The sequence below is a fragment of the Trichechus manatus genome, unplaced genomic scaffold (assembly GCF_000243295.1).
Source record: "Trichechus manatus latirostris isolate Lorelei unplaced genomic scaffold, TriManLat1.0 scaffold00031, whole genome shotgun sequence".
NCBI classification, from domain to species: Eukaryota; Metazoa; Chordata; class Mammalia; order Sirenia; family Trichechidae; genus Trichechus; species Trichechus manatus.
The window spans coordinates 4,335,857-4,350,019 of NW_004443967.1; the positions used below are offsets into that span (position 1 = coordinate 4,335,857).

General features: G+C 40.7%; 1 protein-coding gene across 4 annotated transcripts in view; it reads right to left on the bottom strand.

Annotated features, from left to right (window-relative positions):
* Positions 1–14,163, bottom strand: part of NRAP (nebulin related anchoring protein) — a 74,856-nt gene that overhangs the window by 53,796 nt on the left and 6,897 nt on the right. For 3 of the 4 annotated variants that reach the window (XM_004374856.1, XM_023729888.1, XM_023729890.1), the window contains exons 5-13: positions 13,649–13,753; positions 12,655–12,759; positions 11,405–11,509; positions 8,783–8,890; positions 8,375–8,479; positions 5,997–6,101; positions 4,884–5,000; positions 2,000–2,104; positions 356–463 (exon numbers count right to left, since the gene is read on the bottom strand). In XM_004374856.1, coding sequence (XP_004374913.1) covers positions 356–463; positions 2,000–2,104; positions 4,884–5,000; positions 5,997–6,101; positions 8,375–8,479; positions 8,783–8,890; positions 11,405–11,509; positions 12,655–12,759; positions 13,649–13,753 — 963 coding nt within the window. The remainder of the gene's footprint in view (positions 1–355; positions 464–1,999; positions 2,105–4,883; positions 5,001–5,996; positions 6,102–8,374; positions 8,480–8,782; positions 8,891–11,404; positions 11,510–12,654; positions 12,760–13,648; positions 13,754–14,163) is intronic. The other variant, XM_023729889.1, reaches the window with a different exon arrangement.

The window sequence follows — 14,163 nt, forward strand, 5'->3', positions numbered from 1 at the left end:
AGGTCTTCAACGAACACTCTGATGGAATAAATGAATGAATCAACCAACCAGCTGCAAATAAATCACAAAAGCTTTGGAGGCTTTAGGAATTTCAAGAATCATGTTCATCTACTTCTTCTTATCTCTCAGAAATGAAAATGTATAGATCAAGTACTCTTCAGAGAAATTTTGAAAGATTCTACCCTTAGTTCTATTGTTTAAGATTTGGAAACTCACAGGAGCTAGTCGTTACATTGGAGAACACTGATTTTTCAAAAGGGGGATATTGAAAAAGAAATGGCTGAATTCTCATGCCCCACCTTCCTGCACCCCAACAGGTCCCAGGCTCCGTGGGATTTTGCACAAAAGGACTCACGTTGCTTGCCAGACTCCCAACTTTCATAGCATGGAGCGTCCGTCTGTCCATACCAACACCTTCGTAGTGGCCTCTCACGTGGTTCTGGTAGTTTTCTTTATATTTATTCTACGTGGAAACGCAAAACCTTCAACAAAAGCATTCTCTTCCCAACTAATTGAAAGTAAACCGCTCTTCTTAATGTACAAAATCCAAAATATAAATGATTAAATACAACCTATTTAAGTAGCCAGTGTATCGTTGCATTAAAAATATAAGGCAAACCTATTCTCTTTCTTTTTTATTTCTTAAATTTCAAGGGAGCATTAGCAGTTAGAGGGAGGCAGGCAGGCAAGCACCCAAGAAAAACATGGGGTCTGATGGGCATAACAGAGCAAAACAGACTTGATATTCTTTTCTCTTTTCATTTGTAAATACAGCAGACTTCTCCAATGTGAGGATCCCCTACAAGCCAAGGGACCAAGGCACACCCAGGACTACCTACAAGGAAGTAATGGACATGGCTGAGACCCTGATTTGGGCTTTTAACCTCCAGAACTGTGAGGAAACAAATGTCTGTATTAAAGCTACCCACTTGTAGTATTTGGCTTACGGCAGCACTAGGAAACTAAGATACTATCTAAGAAGAGAATATTTTCATGAAACTACATTGAAATCACCTATCCTGGAAGGTCATTGAGTTTGCAGGCACTGAGAGCATTTCAGTAGGAAACTGTTATTACTATACATCAGACACTCTTCTGCTTATCTCAGTTAATCTTCACAAGCCCTCTGTAAGGAGGAAGGAAGTATTATCATACCCATTTTACATATGGGGTAGTGTGGTTCAGACAGCTTAAACAACTTGCCCAAAGTCAGCCAGTTGGCTAACTGTGGAACCAAGTCTGTCTGCTCCAAAACTGACGCTCTTCACCACTATGTTTGTACAAAATAAATTCTTCATTGAGCTTTATAAAGTCTCTTGCAATTTTAAATTCTATTATCATATGCAGCTTTAAGCAGAAATATCATGCAGTCTAGTACAGGATACATCCTCGCCCCTTCTCTGAGAGCCCCCAAATTTGCAAATGCCACTCTAGCATATATCTGCTTATCTATAAGATGAGAAAATAATGCCTGGCTCCCCAGTGGCGTGGGGATTAAATGAGACGGTGTGTTAATTAAGAAGCACAAAGCCACACTGAGAGGGATGCTGGGTGCTCAGCCAGGCTCGCTCACCAGCGTGCCACATTGGGAGCACTGTGCTGCACACAGGGATGCAGAGATGCAGGGATGTAGCGATACCCAGATGCAGAGATGCAGGGATAGCAAGATGCAGAGATGCAAGGATACCAAGATGCAGAGATGCAAGGATACTGAGGTGCAGAGATGCAGGGATGCAGAGAAGCAGGGATGCAGCAGGACAGGCCCCGCCCTTAGGACTCATAGCCAAGTATAGAGGTGGGAAGGGGGACTGGGAGGTGAGAGAGAATTTTACACTCTGTGGACCAGCCCCACAGTCTTAATCAAAACTCGCAGGTGTCCGTGTCTACAAGGCCATGCTTCTCTGAGACGCACAGGCACGTTCACACAGACCATCTCTTAGGAGACCTAGTAGTTAAGATCACAAAAACGCCCAACAAATGCTTAGGTGGAGCAACTCACATCACTGGTGAATTTTGAGATCTTGCTCACGTTCCTGAATTGAGGCGTTTCACAATAGTTGATACTGTGACCTTTACTACCTTCCAGATCCTTCTTATACTCCACCTTGGAAACCAAAACACCAGATACACAATAGACCCAAACCCGAAGTCACTCTTGGAGAGGGCTTCAAGACTCGACTAGGGCATTTTTAGAAAACTTTCAATCTGAGATTTTAAAATACCAGGCAGAGAATACTGCAAGTAACAGTAATCAGCTTGATTCAGAAAATTAAAAATACGCAGCCTCTTACAAGAGTAAATGTTATAAGATTTCATACAGCTCAAAAAACGGCAAAGCTGGTTTTAGAAATCAGGATGGTGGTTATTCTTGGGGTGAAGTGCCTGAGAAAGATATAAGGGGGTGTCTGGAGTTCTGATCATGTTCTGCTTCTTGATTCACTTGTGAAAATTCATCCATCTGTATATGTATGATATATGCACTTCTCTGTACATGTGTTATATTGCAATAAAATCTAACAAAAAAACTTCACTAAAATCTAAAAAACAAGTTGACTCTGACTCCTGGTGACCCCATGTGTGTCAGAATAGAACTATGCTCCACAGGGTTTTCAATGGCTGATTTTTCTAAAGTAGATTGCCAGGACTTTCTTCCAAAGCACCTCTGTGTAGACTCAAACTTCTAACCTTTCAGTTAGCAGCAGAGCGTATTAACCATTTGCACCACCCAGGTACTACATTTGCATCATAAAAAAAAAAAAAACAAATTCATTGCCATCCAAGTCAATTCCAACTCATAGTGACCCTAAAGGACACAGTAGAACTGCCCCATAGGGTTTCCAAGGAATGTCTGGTGGATTCGAACTGCTGACCTTTTGGTTAGCAGCCATAGCTCTTAACCACTAAGCCACCAGGGTTTCTGACCATAAATCACCCCAATTCGATGACCTTTTGTATCCTCTTATGCTCTCTGGCATTACGTTAGGACCGCATACCAAAACCAAACCAACCCCACTGCTGTCGAGTCCATTCCGACTCATAGTGACCCTAAAGGATGGAGTAGAACTGCCCCATATGGTTTCCAAGGAGTGGCTGGTGGATTTGAACTGCCAGCATTTGGGTTAGCAGCCATAGCTCTTGGGAGTATAATAGATGAGACGGCTCACAGATGCAGAGAACGTGTTCTAATTTAAAATGAGTTGGCTCCTCAAGTTCCCCTGGGTAGGTGGATGAGGATGTGAGGCTATCATTACTAAATGGACTCCAAGTCATCACAGGTAATTGGAGAAGGCAACTGAGGGCCAATTACCATTAATGGAGGTGTAGCTCATTTGTCTTACTCAATAAACATAAGGGCAAAGAGAAACCGAAGACTCCCTTATGACCTCTTACCAAAGGAAATACAACTTAATATGTTATCTTATCTTATAAAATACATGTAGGGATATGCCATTTAAAGTATGCAAAATCTATTACATGTTCATAATATGATATAAAATGAAAGCAATGCACAAAATTGTATATACAGTGGAATTCTAATTCTGTTTTTATATTCCTGTATTCATTTATATTATATTCACATATGAAAAAGCTAAAATGTTAACATTGGTTAACTGCTAACATTTCTGAGATACGATGTCACTATCAGTGCTCTAATCCCAGTGCTGTCCCTGAACGACTCTATGAACCAGAATGAGACATTTCACTTTTCCAGGCCTATGACAAAGTGAGGGCCTGAAGATCACAATAGTCACATGTAGCTACATTCTGTGAGTCTAGAGCAGGGATCTCCAAACTTTTTCTCTAAATGCCCAGGTAGTAAACATTTTTGACTTTGTGAGCCCACATGGTGGCAACTACTCAACTCTTCCTTTGTGGAAGCAGCCATAGACAATACGAAAACAAATGGACATGGCTGTGTTCCAATAAAACTTTATTTACAAAGACAGGCTGTGGGCCAGACTTGGCCCTCAGGCTATAGTTTGCCAACCCCTAGTCTACAGCATCCCAACCACCTGGAGCATTTCTTTAAAATACAGATGCCAAGGCCACCACATCCACCTACTACTTCAAACTAGCCAAGGCTCCTGATGAGCTTCAGGAATATGTCATGAGTAAACTAAAAGTTTTGGGTGAAAGATCGACTTCTGGAGGTTAGTAAAGAAAAAAGATTTTAGGGGATTGGCATATGGGTTTCTGAGTTGTAGACAACTTACGTGAGTACTTTTAATAGCTTCAATTCTTCCCATGAAAAGCAGTGGCCAACTCAAAAGCCTTCAGAGTCCAGACAGGTAATACAAATGTGGAAAGACACTGTTGTTGTGTGCCATCGAGTTGATTCCAACTCACAGGGACCCTATACAGCAGAGTAGAACTGCCCCAAACACTGGGCAGCCCAAACAAAACACACCCCCAGCCCTCAGTTCAACCTCTACAGTAAAGGAAACATACCCTGTACATTCAGCTTCTCAGACACCTGACTACAATAATAAGAGAATGGGTGTGATTCCAGGTTTGAAACACTCCTTCCTAACTTTGATTTTCACTCTATAACAACCACATGTTGCTATACAAGTTGGATCATCCACTATCCTGGCAGCTAGAAATGTACTGCCTGTCACACATGAATATCTATGTCCTTGAGAATTCCAGAAGAAACTTTTGGACTGTCAGAGAGAGATTACATTTTGTTTGATTCTACCTCTCTTATTAACTAATTGCCTTTGATTGCATATTCATTCTTTGGAAACGGGTAGCCCCTGGATATACAGTATATGTGGTGTTGTACTCTTAACCAGAGTTTTTTATTATGGGCCACCCCAATCACTGTCTACAGGAGATAAGAGGTAACAGCAAACAGGTGTGGCTACTCTCCCAACACGCACCTCGCTCACAAGCTTGTTCACGCTCTGGGCACGCTGAAGAACCAAGTTGTCCCGGGCTGGCAGGGAATGGTAGCATGCAGCGCCTTTCATCTTGTTGAAGTCCTGCCTGTACTTTATCTGAAAGAAATACACAGGGCAGGTGTGATGCTGCTGTCTTTATGCTCTGTGAGAGAAATTACTCCAAAATCACCCCACATGTAATGTCAACATTTACTTAATGGAATTTTCCGAAGGCAAAAATCCTGTGGGTTTTTTCTCCATTAAATCTATAAACCACTCAGTCCTTTGTGTATTCAACATTTACTGACCCTTTCCCCACTTTTTACACTTTATACTCTAATTCTGCATGAAAAGTCTTAACATGGTTGTAGCACAACATGCAATTTCAAACCCAGCTTGCCCTCGGTTTCAACATCACTCCTCATCCAGCCTGCTAATGAAGACAAAGTGATTCAGTTGTCTTTCCCTTCTGCTCCCAGGGCAGAGGTGGGGCTGTTCTGGGTACATGGGTAGTAACCGCATAGTGACAGAGTAAAGCGGAAGGGCAAAGGTGGTGTGAAGCGAATGTTCAGCTTCTGGTTTTAGACAGGTTTGAGTTGGCGTTTTCAGATCTGCAGCGTGCACAGCATCGGCCTTTCACATTACCAAGTTTAATTACAGTGCCTATCTGTCAAGGACTGCCAGTTGGTTAACGTTCCACTAACAGAACTCAGTTTATCAACTGCGTTACACCCAGTTTGATAACCATATGACTGATTTTAATCAGCTATTCCCCTAAAGTGCTGAATTTCCAAATGGGTTATTTTGTGAAGACTCCTCACCTCAGCATATCTGGGCCAGAATCTGCCCTTGCTTCAACTGACTCAAGAGGGCTAGGCTGTTTGTCCCTTTCAATCTCCATTGAAGTATGTAAATGTGACCAAACATTCCAAACAAAAAAAGGAGATGTCAAAAGTTTGGATAGGAATCGAGGGCTTGGCTAGCATTCTGCTTTGGTTGGGCTGTAATAAATTTATCTGTGTGTAGGTTCAGTAGACAGAGCCTTCATTCAAAGTCTCATTTCTCCTCTATAAGGAGAAATATAAGGTCGGCCTTATATGGCACGGTACTTACATCACTCACGAGTTCGTTGGCTTTCTTGGCATTCTGATAAGCTGGGGTGATCATGGCTGGGAAGCTGCCCTTTCCCCTGTGTTCTTCATACTCTTCCGAGTAACCCTGTGGGGTCAATTGAAAACTTCAGTCAGTAATGCCTCTTCCCCGATTGGGTGAGGTATTAGCAATGATCTCTCAAAAAGTCTGTTCCCATAAAGGCCTCATTCACTTTGGACATTGCAGCGATCACCCTGAGAACAGTACCACGTGGCGGTTAAGATGGCGGACTGTAGGACCCAGCACACAGCCAGCACCTAATAAGTAGTAACTATTATTATCATCATTATGATTATTTCTACAAGATAAATTAAGACACTCTACCAGTCTTTCTGAGTCCCTAGGTAGGGCAGTTAACACACTCAGTTGCTAACTGAAAAGTTGGAGATTCAAGTCCACCCACAGGCACCTTGGAAGAAAGGCCTGGCAATTTACTTTTGAAAAATCAGCCACTGAAAACCCTATGTAACACACTTTGACTCTGACCCACATGGGGTCACCATGAATCAGAGTCAACTCAACAGCAATTGGTTTTCTAGGAGCCCTGGTGGCACAGTGGTTAAGCGCTCAGCTGCTAACCGAAAGAGCGGTGGTTCAAACCCACCAGCCATTCTGCAGGAGAAAGATGTGGCAGTCTGCTTCCGTAAAGATTTACAGCCTTGGAAACCCTATCGGGCAGTTCTGCTCTGTCCTATAGGGTCTCTAGGAGTTGGAATCGACTCAACAGCAATAGGTTGGGTACATTCCACCTAATCCTATTGAGGAGTTGATTGGTTGTAAGTAATAAATTGATTACACAGTATAACCCATTAACCTAAAAAAATAGTTACTCGTTAGGAAGAAGAATGAATTGTTTGGCATTAAACGCACTAGAGATATTTATAGTTTGTCTGTCTGCCTGCCTCTCTCTCACTCCCTCCTACTCATGCCCCGGCAAGTCATGCCAAGTCCCATAATGAGATGTCACACCAGACTGAGTCCTCTCAACAGCTGATAACACAATTCTCTCAAACAACACCCACTTTGGTTCTTGTATTTGTTATTGTCAGGGCTGGGAACTGCAATCAAAATGTCCTAATAATTAAGAACCAACTGTGAAACTCTGAAGTTGTATCTCATCCATGTACATAGACAGGTGGAGATTCACATATGAAATTATATGTGTGTGTGTCATAACTAGTGACAGATTAGATATGGGACCTGTCCACTAGGACCAGTCCAAACACAGAACAGATAAATGTGACCAAACAGTCCAAACAAAAGAAGTAGATGTTAAAAAAAAGCCAGTGAACATGAAGCCAAATTTTTTTTTAATAATACTAATTTTTTAAAGCTATCCTGAGTCTACAACATACTTAAAACATGAAATCAGTAAAACATATTTTCACTGAGTTTAAAGCACTGAGAGACGATTTAATTAACTTATAATTTAAGAAAATGGCCTTTTTTATTCAAAACCAAGCATTTTTTTCAGGCAGAATTTGCAAACGGGTCATAACCTATCTTCACACACATCCTAAGGCTTATATGAGTATATGTCCAATATAGATAATTTGTTTTTCTGAAGAAGAGAAATAAGTTATTTGTGGTTTCCTTTTATAAGTCATGTATGTTGTAGAGTCTACTCAGTGCTAGGTAATTCAAACAATTGTTCAATTAGGAAAATAAATCAATTAAACACACTGAACGTATTCTTCCAGTACACACACTTGCTCTTCCAATATTCTTTACATGAAACTATGAAAAAATAATGCCTCCATCTTCCCTACAACACCTGGCTAGTACCAGAAAATGCAGAGGGATGTGCAAATAAAGATTATCCTGTAAATGTCATCTCGACTTTTTTATTCCCTGTCAAGATGTAGTTCATTTGAGAAGTAAAATTAGGAAAAGGGTTTGCATTCTCTGGCATACTGCTTTACCTAGCAACCCTCACTTCCTAAGAAATGAGACTCACTACTCACTGAAATATTTTTCAAGAAATGCAATTTGATCCCTTTCATGCTTACTCAGTAACAGGCTAAAATGCAGCCAGTCTTAGTCCTTGGGACCACTCTTCAATGAATAGATGAGAATGCTGTAGTTTTGGAAAATCCATCATATTGCTATAGACCCTTTAGTTCTTGGAATCTGTTTTCCTAAGTAGGTCAAGTCGAACCCTGTGCAATTGTTTGTCCCCTACTTGCTGGCTTGGAAATCCTTCTCTCATAAACAAGGTAATGATAAGCCACCGCCCAACTTCTGATTAAATGGTCATAGACTGTGTCACAGGCTTGAGGGGTCAAACAGAACTTATCATTGGAATGGGCAGTCTCCCAAGAAGTCATTTTATCACATACCTGGCCATACTGGTCTACATATTCCTTTGAAAATGTGCCCTCAGCTCCAACAGCAGGACCAGCCATTCCTTTCATTTCTTTTTGATATTGTTGATGGTACCTCACCTATTTGCAGGGAAAGGACAAGCCCAGTGAATTTAGCCTCCTAGGCACAGTGGCCAGAAGAGTAAAACATGAATGTATAATGGAATGTTCTGTGCCAGGTCTTTTTCTGCTTTGTTCCAGGAAATGTGTCTTAGACACAAAAGTGCCAGATCATTGTCATGGTAAAACTGATGGAAAACTATGAAGATAAGTTATTTCCTGGCTCCAGGATACATGCAAATATAGACAGGAAGTTGGGCTCCTCAGGCCCAAGTAACTTCTTGCTTCTTCCCCTAACATGACAACAGTGCCGTGGACACTTACATCACTTGCCAGCTCATTGGCTCTTTTGGCTATCTGATAGGCAGGTGTGATCATAGCAGGAAAACTGCCTTTCCCTTTCTGCCGTTCATACGCCTCTGCATATCTCACCTGGAAAATGAAACAAAAAAAAAAAAAGTTAATTACAGGTCACAACCCCACTGACTACCAGGCAGTCTGAGTGAGATGCCCTGCTAAGGCTCCCATAACACCCTGCACATCCTCTATGACCCCTTCTATAGCTTGTACTTGGCTAGTCTTTTACCTGATTCCCCAGTAAACTCTAAGATTGCTAAGGATGGAACCATGTTGCCTTCTTTACTTTTTTATTCCCAGTACCTAGCACACTGTCTGGCACATGGAGGCGCTTAATGTAGAATTCAACACCCTAGTGTGGGCCAGACAGCAGGGTTGAGCAGAGTCATAAGACTTCTGCCCTCAAAGAGCTGTCAGTCAGGTTTGAGAGAAAAAAAGAGGCTTTTCAACACTGTATCTGGGCCAAGACAAGTGAAAGCCACTTATTAAGGTAAATCTGGACTTGTGCTTAAACCTCTCGCTCAAATCAGAACTAAGTTCATGGTCTTATTATGCTGTGAAGCATCTGGGCTATGGAAAGGCAAGTGGTGAAAATTCTTTAGAAATTATGTTCTTCAGTTTGCATTGGCAAGGGGAGATTATTTTAGATTAATCAGATACATCTGGTTTTCCATTAATATGATCTAAAATTTTCTCTCTAAAGAGTTTTTGTGGAGTGACATCACGGAAGATGGCAGAGTAGGAAGCTCTAGAAATTGGTTCCTTCACCAAAACAACTACCGAGCTGGCAAGAACATCTGAAGAACTATTTTGAACACTTGAAGTGTCCAGCAAAGTGCGTGATGAAGAAAGAGGCTGGCGAATTTCACTATTTTGCATAGCGGCTACCATCCCCTAGCCACCAGCCCAACAGCCGGGAGCCATGAGGATGGTGGCCCACAGTTCTGTTGCGGCTTGCTGGTGCCAAGGTGGGCAATAGGGATTTCTCTTCCAAAAATTGGGGTTGTGTATTTTGATCACTGCTTTTGATCATTGAGGGGCCAGCATAGAGGCTGACCATTGTTTCAATCCCCATGGGCAGAAGCGGCTTCCCCAGCAGCGATGGTTAAGGGGGTTTAAGAAGGCTTTGAAATGGATTCTGAGAGTGCTTAGAGAAAAAAAAAACTGTCAAGCAAAAATTCTATATCCAGCAAAACTATACTTCGAAAAGTAAAAGAAAAATTAAGATGTTCTCTGGGAAACAAAAAGTAACGGTGTTTGTTACTAGTAGACTTGCCCTACAAAAAATACTAAAGGAAGTCATTCAGGCTAAAATGAAAGGGCACTAGACAGCAATTCAAAGCCATAAAAGAAATAAAGAGCATAGGTAAAGATAAATACAAGTAAATAGAAAAGCTAGTATTATTGTATTTTTGGTGTGTAACTACTCTTTTTGTTTCCTATACAATTTAGAAGGCAAATGTATAAAACAATAATTATGTATCTATGATAATGGACACACTATGTATAAAGATGTAATCTGTGACAATAACAACATAAACGGAAGGAGGGAAAGAGTTTGATAGAAGGAGAGTTAATGTATCTACTGAAGCTAACCAAAAAAAAAAAAAAACCCATTGCCGTCAAGTCAGTTCCGACTCATAGTGACCCTATAGGACAGAGCAGAACTAACCTATAGGGTTTCCAAGCAGCAGCTGGTAGATTAGAACTGTTGACCTTTTGGTTAGCAGCCGAACTCTTAACCACTGTGCCACCAGAGTTCCTACCGAAGCTAAGTTAGCATCAATTCAAACTACATTGTTATAAATTTAAGATATAATCTTCATGGTAACTACTAAGAAAACAACTAAAAAAAATACAGAAAAGAAAAAAAGAAGGAAGCAAATGGTGCATTAGAAAAAAAAATCAATCAAACACAAAAGAAAGCTGTAATGGAAGAACTGAGGAACACAAAAAGATGTAAGACATATAGAAAACAAATAGCAAAATGGTAGAAGTAAGTCTTTCCTTATCAGTAATCACTTTAAATGTAAATGGATTAAACTCACCAATTAAAAGACAGAGATTGGCATGATGGATTAAAAAAAAAACATATCTAACACTATGCTGCTTAGAAAAGATTCATTTTAGACCTCAATATGCAAATAGTTTCAAAGTAAAATAAGGAAAATGATATTCCATGAAAATAGTAACCAAAAGAGAGCTGAGGTAGCTATCCTAATATCAGACAAAATGGACTTTAAGTCAAAAATTGTTACAATGGACAATGAAGAACATTTTACACTGATAAACAGATCAATTTATCAAAATGATATAACAATTATAAATATATACACAATTAGACAAGAAAAAGAAATTGATAGCATCCAAATTAGGAAAGAAAACATAATGGGAATGGGGAGTGATTACTTAGTGGGTACAGGGTGTTTTTATGGGGTAATGAAAGAGTTTTTATGGGGTGATAAAAAAGAAGGAAACATCTTCACAGTACTAGAATGCCTGCAGTCTCCCTTTCTCTACCTCTAGGTAAAGAAAGAATGAGGAATCATAAATAAAAACCACTGAGTCTTGGCTTCCATTATTTCTTACATCACTTTGAAGCTGTGCCCCTGCGTTGGCCCGTAGCAGCTCAGGGGTATCTGCCACTGTGGCGAACCTGGAGATGCGCTCATCATGCCCTCTCTTGTATTCCACCTGGTAAAGAGACGGGACACAGTCAAGGTTGCACCCACCTCACAGCCTCTCTGATGACCTCTCCTTTCAGCTCTCTTGAAGGGGAGGAACCACCATCAGGTTACACTCAACACCTGTGGCAAGGCTTCCATGGCTTGCTTTATGGGATCGCCCTCAAAATGCTAATGTGTTAAGCCCATGAAACTGCCAGACACTGCTAAACATTAACAAATATTAACTCACTTAATTTCTATAACAATTGTAGGAGACAGACTATTATTTTTCCCCATTGTACAAATGAAAAGCTGAAGAACAGAGAGGTTAAGTAATTTGACCAAAGTCACACAGCTAGTAAGTGGTAGAGTCAGGATTTAAAACCCAACTGTCTGGCTCCAGGATCTGAGGTCATAACTACCAAGCTACACTATTCTTCATGCAGATCTACCATTTAGTTCATGAGACTAACGAGGTACAGGAGTCCAGTGACAAGGGCCAGAAAGCAGAAGGGGACAAGGAAGCTGGTGATAGGGAACCCAAGGTTGAGTACGGATATTGTTGATGTGTTGTGAGATTGTTAACCATTGTCATAGGGCAACATCTGTAGTAACTGTTAAATGAGAAGCTATTTTGTTCTGTAAGCCTTCATGTTAAGTGAGAATAACAGCACAATTCGAAGAGCGTAGTCAATGTCACTGAACTGTGCATGTAGAAATTTTTGAAATGGTGTATCTTTGGCTATGTGTATTTTCACCAAAAAAAAAAAAGGTTGAGAAGTTAGAGGGTTGATATGTTGTGGGGTTGTTAACCAATGTCATAAAACAACATGTGTACTTCTGTTTCATGAGAAACTATTTGTTCTGTAAGCCTTCACCTGAAGTACAATTAAAAAAAAAAAAAAATCAGTGTCCTTAATGCTAAAAGAGCCTCAAGGAATCATTTGGTCTAATCTTTGGGAGAGCTACATGGTCTTCTCTCTACTTTATAGATGTGGCCCTAGCAAGGCATAAAGAATAATTGATGGGGAGAGGATAAGAATAGTTTTCTCCATAATACTAAACTAACAGTACCTATTGCCCAAAGGCAACTCTATTGATTTTTTTTCTGTTTACTAATGACAAAAAAAAAAAAAGACCCAATCGATGGTGAATAAGCACTGAGACACTCACTTGGCTGGCCAGCTGGTTGGCTTTCTTGGCCCTTTGATAAGCAGGCGTGATCATGGCTGGAAAGCTCCCCTTGCCCTTCCGTTGCTCATAGTCTTCTGTATACTCCTGCTGGTCAGAACCAATGTCAGAATGAGAACTAATAAGACATTGGCTGAGACCTAATAAAACTGCAAAAACAAGCACTATCAGAACCAAGGAAACTGGATTTACATGGTACTTGGAAAATATTTCAACCGCCAGGAGTAAATTTGAAAATGTTATTCAACCAGCAATTTGAATACCACCATCAACACTGGAGAAGTCGTCACATTACCAGGTCAAAGGAACTTCCCCTTCAATGCTAACATCAGATTATGTGGAACCTGGCCCAATCCAAGGGATGTCCTTTGGCTCAAAGGCTTGTATGATAACACAGCAATTAATATGCAAGAGGCTTTTCTGTAACTCTTCCTCTAGAGACAGTTCTGCAGCAATGAGAGTAAAATGTCTGCTAAATTGTCTGCCTCACTTGTTGAGTATCTCATGATTAGTTTTCCTAATAAGATACCTCACTTTAACATTTGTGTTTCTACTGTTTTGTTCACACGTTCTAAAGGAAAAGTCACTAAAGAGTAACAATCTTTTTCAAAGTAGATGCTTCAAAGGTCAGTGCACTGGGTGTGTGGAGAGCACAAGAAGGGTACTGTGGGCAAATTGTTAAGGATTTCTGAAGTCCTTTCCTACATTAATACCTACGACAAAACCCGTTGCCGTCGAGTCGACTCTGACTCCTAGCGACCTTACAGGACAGAGTAGAATTGCCCCATAGAGTTTCCAAGGAGTGGCTGGTGGATCGAACTGCCGACCTTCTGGTTAGCAGCCGAGCTCTTAACCACTGCGCAACCAGGGCTCCAAAACCTACAAAGGTCTCCAAAACCTACAAAGCTCTCCGAAATAAAAGAACATTCAAAACTAATGTTAAACTAATTGCTAAAGTAATTTCTAGGGTCCTTACCTCACCAAGAGACTTCTGTGCCTCAACCATCCTTACAATTTCAGGGTCCGGCAGAGCTCCAGGGGACCAAGTATTCCCTTCCCCATATCCAGTCCAATAGGGTCCCTATAAAGGACGAACACAAACTCATAAAAACATACATCCTACACATTTGGTTGGTAAGCTCCCCATACCTATCCCACACTCACAGCAATGCTCACATATATTGTCACATATATTGTCAATATGAGATAGAAATTCTTTAAAAACTGTAAAACTCCTATTGTTATACGGAGGGTCCCAGCTAATCAGATGTTCAGTTATCCAGATTAGAAGATGATCTAATATCCTGAATAACTGAACTTTCTGAGATTCACTTATATCAAAGACCTCTAAATGTCACTTAACATTTCTTTCTTCATCACTATACAGAGACCGGGTGGCCGGGCCAGGGCGGGGGGAGTTGCTGTGGACAGGAAATCTGAGATTAATCAGCATTATTCAGACAAACTTCAAAAACTTGTTATATGCTTAAC